Here is a 12,346-nt window from a genome sequence, read left to right as displayed (position 1 = left end):
AACTGTAGTATCTCTGTGTTATTCACAAGGACTCCAGGGCTGAGTGTTTTCCAAAAAAGAAAGTCCAGCACCCCTCACTCATACGTGAGTTATTTATACACCAGTGATTACTCTTGTCCAGACCATCTTTAAAACATTTTTGGAGATGGGGCAATCACTCAAGATTAAGTTTGTTCTGTCCTTGCTCTAACTAGAGATTTGGGGGTCTCTTCCTGTAGTCTTTTCTCCTTGGCCTCTGATTGTAGAGCAGAAAAAAGAACTGGACATGGAAAGATGGCATGAAGAAACATCAGAACAGTAAATAAAAATGAGAGAATGCAAAAAACATGTGAATTGAGTAAGGAAACTTAATATGAGAATGGGGTGATTAGAGAGAAGGAAAAATAATTCTATATAGCTTATAATCATACAGGAAGTATAGGAGAGTCATTCAACAAATGTCTCACCCTCAAACTCTGCAAGGCTCCCCTGTCTCCCCTTTCTCCGTGTCTCTCCAAAAGATCAGGAACCACTGCACCCATCCACTTTCTGTCTGTTGTTAATCATTGGATGTCTTCTGTCCTCTCACCACCCCACAGACAAGTGCTAGACCCAAGATACCTGAAGGTGAGGACCATGCTTTGAACTTCTACTCTATCCCCTGTGAGGGTCTGCTTGGCTAGGCCAGAAACCCATCAGACACAAGTCTAAATGTTGCTGTAAAGGCATTTTGTGGCTATGATTAGAACCTATAATCTGTTTAATTAAGGAGGATTATTCGCAATAATCTGGGCAAGCTTTATCCCATCAGTTGAAAGGCCTGAAGAGCAGAACTGAGGTTTCCACCATCAGCACCTGCCCCACATTTCAGACTTGTCAATGCCTGCAATTGCCAAAGCCAATTCCTAGGAATAAATCTTCCACATATATAACCTACTGGTTCTGTCTTTCTGGTAGGACCTTGACGGATAGATACTCCCCAGATGGTTAATTATACTTATAGTTTGTATCACAATAATTTGGTACTTTATTAACTATCTTGTATTTGCTCTTTACTGGTGGTTGGTAGTCTTGTGCCATCTCCCCCCGTACCTTTCCAAAGCATGCCAGGTGCACAGTGTGTGTCCTGGCCATGAATTTGTGTTAGTTGATTGTGGTAAGTCTTAAATTTTAATTAAAGGAAGTAGAAGCTAAAAGTTTTTCAATAAAGGGGATTCCTTACCACTTGGGCTGGGCTCTCCTGGCCTTGTGATTTTTTAAGATGTGATGCAACCCAGTTTTGAACTAATAGTGATCTTAGTCGCTCTGTATGAGTTTTAGGAATCTTTTAACCACAGGGGGCTTTCCTTTGCGTGACTTGAAAATTTTACCACAAAATGGAGGAACTACTGATAGCTATATAAACAAATGTTGGTTGAAGCATAGACACCATGGAGTGGGGTAGGGTTTTAAACTTTAAACAGTGTGTAAGGTACTGTTTCAAAGGAATTGTTTATCAGATCCATGGGTTCAACTCAAGCACTCATTTCTGCCCTTTATACTAGCGCTAGAGGCCCAGTGCACTAGATTTGTGCACTTGACAGAGAGGGGGTCCCTCAGCCAGGCCTGTGCCCTCTTGCAGTCTGGAAGCCCTCGAGGGATGTCCTACTGATGACAGCCTCTGATTGTAGTGACACTGAACAAGTCCACTGCCTGCTTCATGCCTTTCAATGTTGCATTTCATTATCTAACATTTACCTAAGCTTTGTCTGGCTTCTGTTTCCCAGCTAAGACAGTGCATCTGGTTGGGAAGGGGTAGAAAGACTTGTACATGACCTAGGTAGCAAGGCCCTGGGGTAGCAAGTCTGTGTTCTTGGTGGTGACGGCAGTGGCAAAGTTACAGCAGTATTTGCACAGAAAAACTTGAAAATTCAGGACCAAATGTGGCAAAAAGTAGAGTGAAACAAAATAGATCAAAAGCTGAGGATGAGTAAAGAAAAGAATTCAGTTGGACATCCTTAGCACTGCCAGAGACAGGAGAGGCTCCCATGACCGTCGCTGCTCTAGCCAGTCATGAGCCCAGCTTCTGGCTGAGCAGTGCTCCCCCTATGGGAGCTCACTGACCACCCAGGGGCAGCTCCTGCATTGAGCACCTGCCCCCTGGTGGTCAGTGCACGTCATAGCGACCGGTCATTCCACTGTTTCATTGGTTTGCATATTAGCCTTTTATTATATAGGATGATTATTATTTATTGTAATTAATCCTGCTAGTATTAACACTTAGGCCACAAATAACATTAAGGCTCTGGGTATGTTGGAGTAGAAAAGTAATTTTCCTCCCACCTTTTAAAATTCTTCTGGCTAACCTAGTAATCAAATCAACATGAGACAGGTTAATAGGAGGAAAATGACCAAATTTATTATGGATATTAATTACATGGGTTCCACAAGAATATGGGACTTGAAGACTCACTGGGCAATTAGGCTTATACGCCATTCTGCACCAAGGAGAGGGAGGCAGGGGTCTGGGACTCCGAAGGAGAAGCAGGCAACTCATAAGTAGAGGAGAAAGTGAAAACTTGTGCTCAACAAATTTTTGCTGGGCTACCCAGAAACCATGGAGCATAGGAGGGAAGTCTGACAGTTTGTATCCTCTCTGACACTTATTTCACATCTACTGGCCTAATTTTCAAGTTGAGGTGAATATGTTAGGTTCCCTTCTTAAAGCAGGTTTTCCTATCTGAATTCCTTTTGGTAGATAAAGGAGGAGGATCAAAGTTTCTGAGTCTCCTGTTTCTTAAAAATAACCAGCTTGAAACCATCAATATCCCAAAAGGCATATTTTGGGGTGGCAAATTCTGCTCTGCTTCAGAGGAATGAAGCTCAACAACAAAATTAAGCAACTTGAGCTTCAAAACATGCTAACCAGCCTGGCCAGAGTGGCTCAGTTGGTTGAGCAGAGTCTGTGCACCAAAAGGTTCCTGGTTCGATTGCCAGTCAGGGCACATACCTAGGTTGTGGGTTTGATCCCCAATCAGGGAGCATGCAGAAGACAATTGATGTTTCTCTCTCACATCAATGTACCTGTCTTTCTGTCTCTCCCATCCTCTTTCTAAGCATGTCCTTGTGTGAAGATTAACACCACCCCCCCAAAAAAAAAAAAATCTTAACTGTGAACCTTTCATTCAGTGCTGAGTGCAGCAGGAATGAACTGTCTCAGTGAGGTGAAATCCTAATGAGTTGGCATCTCAGCTGAACTGTTTTTTGACTGTTTTTCCCCCTCTGGATTTAATTTCTGGATAAAAATGGAGACGTAGAGAAATCTACTTCAATAATGCAAATGTGGCTGGTATCTTCCCTGACAAAAGTCAATCTTTATCTTAATTAAAAATTATATGACTGCTCTTATATAACTGCACTTAGTACTTTGGAATGTCAGGGTAATTTCCTTTTATCAGACCCCTTGGGAGACATAACCAGTGGGAGACAACTATATATATATATATATATATATATATATATATATATACATATATATATATATATATATATATATATATATATGTATATATATAAATTTTTTTTTCTCATAGAGAGGAAGGGAGAGGGATAGAGAATTAGAACCATCAATGAGAAACATCGATCAGCTGTCTTCCGCATTCCCCCTATTGAGGATCAAGCCTGCAACCAAGGTACATGCCCTTGACTGGAATTTAACCCAGGACCCTTCAGTCCTCACTCGATGCTCTAGCCACTGAGCCAAACCAGTTAGGGCCATAAATCCTCTCTTTGTTATTGTTATCATGTTGTTAATTGTTAACTTTCTCCTGCCTCCCTAATCTATCACCAGTGGATTTAATGTAACCCACTGTGTCTTCTTTTTGTAATGTATTAAATAAGGTGCAAAACTGCCATCCTCTGGAGCATTATACCAATCCATTGAAATTTTGCTTCCTGACAATTGTCGACAGTTTGGCTCAGATAAACTCACAAAAATTCTCTATAGATTTGAATGTTTTTTACATTGATATTACAAAAGAATGCACAGTCTTATCTATTTTGAAGAAGATGAAAATAGATAAAAAGCACACTTTATTATTTATGAATGTAAACATAGATGGCAAATTTTATTTTATTTATTTTTTTAATATATTTATATTGATTTTTTACAGAGAGAAAGGAGAGAGATAAGAATTAGAAACATCGATGAGAGAGAGTCATCGATCAGCTGCCTCTTGCACACCCCCTACTGGGGATGTGCCTGCAACCAAGGTACATGCCCTTAACCGGAATCGAACCCGGGATTCTTTAATCTGCAGGCTGACGCTCTATCCACTGAGCCAAACTGGTTTTGGCAAGATGGCAAATTTTAAAAGAAATGGTTATTACAAAAGTCAGGTGTTTGCTATTGAGAAGGCTATGATCGGGAAGGTGGGCACCGGTGGTGGTTAGAGGGGTTGCTTTGTAATTAATTATTGTCTGTATAGTGTAGTCATGTTTTGGGCATGTCTTTGTTTATCTCTCTCACACACAAAACTAGATGGAGAATGGTTCACACAAACTAAGTTTCTCCTCACACTAAACCACGCTTGCCCCTTGTGGGTGGTTCTGTCTTCTTGGTTCTTCAGCTCCAGCTTCCCCCATCCCTCCCCCAGGAGGTCCAGACACCTACATAGACCTGAGACCACTGGTATTTCTCCCTCAGCAGCTGGGCTGCAGGTCATAGAGGTTAAAAGTACAAACTCCCTTTCTACCTCTTGGATGGCTTTGAAGTCTGGGACGTGAGAAGTCACCTGGTTTGGAGGAGGAGGGACAGCAGTTCCTGGCCCAGGCTCCCCAAAGTCTGGAGGACAGAGGCTCCTCCCTGTTGGCCCTGGAGCCATGCTGAACTTGTGGTAAACACCGGCCCCTCCCCAGACGCCCTCTCCAACCAGACAGCTGGCAGCCCTTCAAGGAGAGGCAAAGGCTTTGCGCTGTAACCCAGAATAACAGGCCGTGTGTGTGTGTGTGTGTGGGGGGGGGGGGGGGGGGAGGGTTATGTCTGAACCTGTTCTCAGGAGCTGGATGGGCACTTTGAGTGGGTGTGCCCTGGAGGTAGGGGCAGAACTGACTTTTCCGCCACCAAGCCCTTCATCCTCCCTCCTCTGGACCACCAGCGGAGGGTTGCCTGTGGAAGAGGTATCAGAACTACAGCACCGTGAGTGGCCTCTTACAGGGGCAGTGTGGCATTGCTGCCAGGCAGGAGCTGTGTCTGTGCCCACAGTATTCTTATTTGTGAAAGAAAACACCCAGGAGATAGGGGCTGAAGGTTTCAGAGTCATTCTTCTGTTCTGTCCAGTGAAGATTTGTGGAACACATGACAGCCTCCTCCATCTGTCTTCCTGACAGCTGAAATGGTCAAGGTGAAAATATCTTCAGATGGAGACTGAGCTGTCAGTGAATGGCCTGATGATACAAATGTTTCTGATGCATCCCTGCTCCTTCCAGAGGATGTGAGGAACAGATCAGGGCACACCGCTGGGCAATTTGACATACAACCTAAAAGCCTAAGAAGTGCCTCTTGCTTTGCAATTCACATTTGCAAAAGATTCTAGGGCTCCACCTTTGCAAACAAACACCCTGTTCTAAGCTGCATTTCATCAAAGAATAACATTCTTTACAAACTCATTAAAAGCTAAACAAGGCCAGGCTTGCAGGCAGGCACAGTCTGGAGAGCAAGTTCACAGTTCTTTTGATGGCTAGTATTACGGCTCCAGTTCTTAACAAACGTGTAGAAAATTCTTCTTGCCCTTTTCCACCAGCACCCTCTTTACTTTTTCCCTTTCCTTTCATCCTCTCCCCATTTGACAGAGCTGCAAGTGACACATGGGTTATGGGTGGAAAAGAGAAGACAGTGGAATTGGGCGTAGTACAGGAGAAGGTTGATTACAGCTGTGGGAAAAGTGAGTTGGTATTTGACATTTCACAAATAGTCTCTTTTCAGGATCTGTTCTGACATTATAGTTTCATCATGCAAAATTCTATGAAAACACTTACAGTGCTTGGAGAGTATTTGGGGATCCTGCCCAAGTTAGGATGAAAGTGATGGTAAGAGAATGGTCTTTCCCGAGACTCACCCACGAACCACCTTCTTTCCTCATTTAGGAAGGAATAGTGTCTCCGAACGACTTGGACCTCGTCATGTCTCATGGCCTAGGCCTCCGGTATGCATTCATCGGACCCCTGGAGACCATGCATCTCAATGCAGAAGGTAGGGGCTCAGACGGGAATTTTCTGCAGTGTAGTGTTTTCATGGGTTTGGTAAATAATCAAAGGTTGTCTTTTCTTACAACTGAATAGAAATGGTATTATGTAGGGAGACAGTGGCTAGCCCTGCTTATTCACAGGTAGGAGTAGGGCCGTCGCTGTGTCCCATGGAGCTCAGGGATCTGTGTAGAACAGCACTCGGGTGAGGACTGGAAGGAGAGGTGAGCAATGTTATGGAGATTTTGTTGCATGTCATCCAGTCTGACAGAAGATAAAGTGGTATTTTCCTGAGGAAGATAATGAAATTATTTAGAAGCAAGGAAAAAAAAAATAGGAAAATAACCACATGGACCTCTGTTGGACTTACTTTCTGCCTAAAATGAGCAGTTTGCAATTGTGACTTGCTCATCTGTAGGCTTCTTCCCAAAATCTGGGGCATGAGGGAGGGGTATCTACAGGTAAAGGGGCTTGGTTGGTAGCCAGGCGAGGCCATTAGTTATCCTGGAAACCACCTCAAAGGGTTTGGAGAGGTAGGTATGACTGGTGACTCTAAAAGCAAGCTCACTTGAGATGAGTGAGAAGCTTCCAAGAATGAAACTGTCTACCAGATTTTAAGCCATTTAAAAATAAGACATCATTTGAAAAACAATAAAACCTACACCAAATTAAAAACAATGAATCAGAAAATCTGGGGAAATGTCAACTAAATAGAATGATGGCTGTCTCTTGGAGTTTAAATTGTAAGTAACTTTTATTACCTTTTCCTTTTCTATGTTGTAATTTCAATAATTATGGTATGTTATTTTTAAAATTTATATCATTAACTTGTAAAACATATGCAGAAAAAGAAAAAGAATATTTTATTCAGATCCATGGTCTACATTTAACAAAAATATCGAGAAACTGAAGCTGATCGTGTGTGTGTGTGTGTGTGTGTGTATTTGTCCATGACTTTTGTGGGGGTGGAACCAGAATAAAAGACTGGAAATGTCAGGAAGACAGGTTTGGGGTCAGAACATGGCAGGGAGAACTTCCTAGTAAGCGGAACTGATGAGGAAGGAGAGGCCATGCTGTGGGTGAGTGAGCCTCACTGCGGAAGGCTGTCCTCACCTGTGCGGATCTTCCAATGTTGACAGGAGTCTTGCAGTGAGGTCGGAAGTTGGAGCAGATGACCTCTGGAGAATCTGCGTAGACTTTATAATTCCACGAGGGTTTGGTCATACTTCAACTAATTTTTGCAACAGTAATTAATTAAATACAATTTCCAGTGGATAATCCCAAGCAGTTTTACCAGATGTGCTGCACACAGCAGATGCACACCTGGGTCCTTGGGTGGGTTGGTAGGGTGTCATGAAAATGTGGTTCAGTAAGTGACTTGGTTCTTCCTTAACACCCAGCTGCGAGCAGCTGAAGAAAGGGGGGACTCTCACTTGGCACCCGCATGTTACTTGTGTGGTAGAATAACAGTTGAACATAGGAGGGTAATGTAAAGACACAGGCTCTATTAAAGTGAAACCAGAGTTTTGAAGTATCATTAAAATAAAGTCTTGCATAGTTTTTAATTTTTTTGTAAACCAGAACCTTAAATGTGATGAACTTTTCGAAACATTTGAAATGTATGTACATTACCAGATGACCACTGTGTTTTTCTTTTTCTTGAGAAAAATAAGATAATTCAGGTATCAGGAGAAACTGATAGGAGAGACCCGAGAACTGCTTTGACTCTCAAACAAGTAGAAACTGAAGCCAATGAAACCAGAAACTCGGGAGTCAAATAGCATGGCAGATAGGACGGAGCCCATAACAATTTTTCACACAAAGCAGATTTGATAAGAAAACCTAATTGGTTTAATATGATAATGGTGGACGGATGTAGTTTTCAACTTCAGAGCATTCTAAGGACCAGAGTTGGACAGTTATAAGATCAGGCTCAGAACCAGTGGAAATTATTATGATTCCTCAGTGTCACCCAGGATATATCAAGATTGGAATTGGGAGAGTTCTTTTTCCTAATGTTGTCTTCATAAAGCCAGTATCTCAGGTTAAGGCTAGTTATTAGTCTTAAAAGCTAGAGTTTATCTAGAAGGGGTAAAAATATTTGATGATTTGTTTTTAATCTTATAAAAATGACAGCTGAAAAAATAGGCTTCCTTCGCCTTTGGCTACTTTTAAAAAGTGACATGCATGAATGACAAGCTCTCAGAAGAGTAGATCTGGTCTGTGGAGCCAGTCAGCCTGAATCTCTAGTTGACCTATAAGCTAAATAACCCTGTGCACCTCAGTATGCCCATCTGTAAAATGGAGCAACAACAGTAACAGCCTCATGAAGTCCATAATAAATGATATATTCACACAAAGTTTTGTTTAATTCCCTATTCTTCCAGTTTTAAAAAAAATTCTCCCCAAGATTCACAAGTGCATGAGAGAGATACAGAACACATACAGATTAGGGTATGTTTGCTGTGAACTCTGAAGACTTTGGTTTATTTCCATGCTAAGCTTTTAGACTGGCAGGTCAGCAAAGGCTGGTCCCTCAGGCACCTGGCAGCCTTCTGGTGCCTGGGAACCTGGCAGCCCCTGGACATCACCTTCAGCTGAGATGAATGTTCACCATTTTACCTCTCAACATTTTCCTTATTTAGATGCTTGTCCTTGTTTGTTTGCTTATCTTAAATTGAGATGCCTCTGGTTCATTTGAGTGGAGCTGTCATTTGCAGTGAAACAGGTGAGCTGATAGGGCTGTTTCTGGAGGTTTCTGTCCACCTGCTCCAGTAAGGTCTCACTCAGGCGGGAATTAATGTCCCTGGGCTTTGGGGTCTGTTTGGTCTTCTCTGATTTAAAGGCAGGCAAATTCATGTGAGTGCGAGTTAATAGGCTATGGGAAAAGCACACTTCTCTGGTGGGGTAGCAGTTAGGTTCTCCAAGAATGGACACCCAGGGCGTGTCCCAGCAGCTGCCTCCACCGTGACAGAGGCCACACAGACAGGTGCCTGCTCTGTAAATGCAGACAAATGGGGTGGCTCTCCACTGCTCCATTACCTTGGGTTGTGTCTCATCTTCAGGGCTCACAGCTAAGGAATAACAAGTCCAAAAACAGCAAGAGAAGCTAAATCCAAACTCATGACAATCAATTCATTCTCCCACTTCTTAAGAAATTAGGTTCAAAGTCTTCTAAAAAGCTAAGCTCTCTGAGCGCTGTTGGAAGTACTTGGTTGACCGGAATAGAGGGCATGAAAGCATAGTAGGGAAAACATAGGGAGGCTCACTCCGTAGAATATTGAGGAGGGACAGGCTGTGGGATAGAAGGTGAAGTGGCTTTTTCTTTTCATTTCCATTGAAGTTGGTACTCTGGAACATTCCCATTCATACTGCTCTATTGGAAGGGAAGATGTTGCAAAGAGTAAGGGAATGAATTTGCTGGACACTGTAAATAATTTTGACACTAAGTCACCATAAACTTGTACTTTGAGCTAGTGGGAGAGCTGTCCCGCGGTGTCAGGTGCCGTATCCATGAAGTGGAGGTCTGCACATGCTGGCTGTGTGGTCTCTAACCGTCTCCACAGACTCAGGGCTGCTCACCTCATGAGCCTGAATACATGCTATAGAGAGAGTTTTATATTTGTAAGACTGAAGTTTTATATTGGTTTCTTAGAAAAGTTGGGGGTAAATTATTAATTGTATTATAAAGAATTTTACTGTATTTTCTATCCTATATAATAAAGAGGTAGTATGCAAATTGACCATCACTCCAACACACAAGATGGGCATCCCCATGTGGACACAAGATGACCAGTAGGGGAGGGCACTTGTGGATGATCAGGCCAGCAGGGGAGGGCAGTTGGGAGGGACCAAGCCTGAAAGGGAGAGCAGTTGGGGACAATCAGGCCTGCAGGGGAGGACACTTGGGGGTGACCAGGCCGGCACGGGAGGGTAGTTAGGGGCAATCGGGCTGGCAGGGGAGCAGTTAGGCATCAATCAGGCTGGCAGGCAGAAGCAGTTAGGGGCAGTCAGGCAGGCAGGCAGGTGAGTGGTTGGGAGCCAGCAGGGAGGCAGGTGAGTGGTTGTGAAAAGAATGCCCAACTGCCAGTTTAAACAGGCAGTTGGATATCCCTCGAGGGGTTCCAGTTTGGAGAGGGTGCAGGCTGGACTGACACATACACACACACACATGAATTTCAGGCACCGGGCCTCTAGTCTTAAATAAATAAATGCTCCTTTAAAGCCACAAATTTTATAAAAGGCAGAGAAAAGGAGTTCTCAGAAGCCCCTGGGAGATTCAGATAACTTCACAGGAACATGGAAAGATGAATGCTTGTTCAGAAAATGTGAAGTAATCCAGAGATGAAATACAGTTCTTGAATTGCATCCTTGGCTTTTTGCTACTCAAGGAGGACAGGGAGATAGAGTTGGTTCACAGGAGGGTGCTGCTGAGCTGCTGTTTCCCTGACGTGGGTGAAGCTCAGCTGCAGCCAGTCCTCCCATTTTCTTCTCATTTAATATCTTTCCAGCTCATTTGACTCTTATGTCTCTGCCCTGTCCTCCCTCCTCCCAAAGGAGTAACTGTATTTGTATCTAGATTTTACCACCTTTGGTTTGAATAAATAAACACTAAAGTGAAGAAAAGATTTAATTTCCAAAGGAAATAAATGTAATGGTGGTCTTCTGTGTTCTGGAAATGCTGAGTCCTCTAAGATAGCTAGCTAGTGCTGGGACCTTTGTAGGGGTGAGGAACCTTTTTCCTGCTAGGGGCCATTTGGATATTTATAACATCATTCTCAGGCCATACAAAATTAATAACTTAAAAATTAGCCTGCTATATTTGATCAAACATTTAATCAACACATTCCTAATGCCTTGGCAAGGCCAGACCAAATGATTTCATAGGCCTTACACTGCCCAAGGGCCGGATGTTCCCACCCCTGCTTTAGGAAGTCTTCTGGAATCCTTAATTGTCAGGTTATACTTGTGTTAAATAAAATGAAACCCTTATTTTAAAAAGGAGTGCCCAGCACTTAATTGTAGGTGCTAATGTCAGAAAAGTTATTATATTTGAATATTTTATCCTTCAAAACAATTTCTCTTCTAAGAGCTATTTTAATATAATTTTAGCACACTGAAGGAGAAGGAAATCTATTTGAGGCAAATAAAATTGAAACTCAGTGAATTCAGGTTTTCACAATAGTGTGGGTCCACCAAAACTAAACCCCAAAGAAGTTCCTCCCCCCCCCCTCTCTCTCTCTCTCTCTCTTTCTCTCTCTCTCTCTCTTAAAGAGTATCTTGTGGTGATGATTTTTATTGAAAACTAGAGGCTCAGTGCACAAATTCACGCACCAGTGGGATCCCTCAGCCTGGCCTGCGGGATTGGGCCAAAACTAGCTTCCAACATCCCTTGAGGGGTCCCAGATTGCAAGAGGGACAGGCCAGGCCGAGTTATCCAACCAGTGCACAACTGGGGCTGGGATGGGACATGGGAGGTTGGCCAGCAGGGGAGGGACTGCGGGAGGGCTCCAGGGCATGTCCAGCCCATCTAGCTCAGTCCGGATCAGCCAGACCCCAGCAGCAAGTTAACCAACCGGTCAGAGCTTCAGCCCCCTGGTGGTCATAGTGAGTGGTTGAGTGGCCTTAGCATTCATTAGCATATTATGCTTTGATTGGTTGAATGGACGACCCGACACTTAGCAAATTAGGATTTTATTATATAGGGTTAATTAAAACTTTTTCAGTGTGTGGATAAGAACCAAGCTCAGGAATCTTTGCAAATTCTGTTATTCATTTTAAATTCTGTATTATCTTTTAGCCTGACTGCCCAACCTCTGAGTGTTTCTGGTTGTGAAAGATGTTGGACGTAGGCCAAGGTGGCACAGTGGGTGGCTCAGCCGGTGGCTCAGCCATGTCCCAAGTGGGCCTAGGACACAGAGATGTCTCTTCTATGCATACCCAGGGCTGGCTTCAGATTGGACTTGACCCCTGCACACGCCTGCACTGGCCAAGCCCTGCTGCCTCCCAGGCAGTGAAGGGGAGGGATGCCGCACAGACGGGTTCCAACAGGCCAGTTCAACATGCTGGGAGGCGAGGCCGCTGGACTCTGCTTTCCTCTCTGTGCAAGTCTGACTCTTACTGAAGACCTTAGTTTCAGCCACAT

The 12,346-nt window shown here is 43.5% G+C and overlaps 1 protein-coding gene across 2 annotated transcripts in view; it reads left to right on the top strand.

Moving 5' to 3' along the window:
• Positions 1 to 12,346, top strand: part of CRYL1 (crystallin lambda 1) — a 140,353-nt gene that overhangs the window by 123,216 nt on the left and 4,791 nt on the right. For both annotated transcript variants that reach the window (XM_036455515.2, XM_036455514.2), the window contains one exon: positions 6,103 to 6,208. In XM_036455515.2, the coding sequence (XP_036311408.2) occupies positions 6,103 to 6,208 (106 nt within the window). The remainder of the gene's footprint in view (positions 1 to 6,102; positions 6,209 to 12,346) is intronic.

Source organism: Pipistrellus kuhlii, unplaced genomic scaffold (assembly GCF_014108245.1).
Source record: "Pipistrellus kuhlii isolate mPipKuh1 unplaced genomic scaffold, mPipKuh1.p scaffold_m20_p_3, whole genome shotgun sequence".
NCBI classification, from domain to species: Eukaryota; Metazoa; Chordata; class Mammalia; order Chiroptera; family Vespertilionidae; genus Pipistrellus; species Pipistrellus kuhlii.
This window is presented reverse-complemented; position numbering and strand designations above follow the sequence as displayed.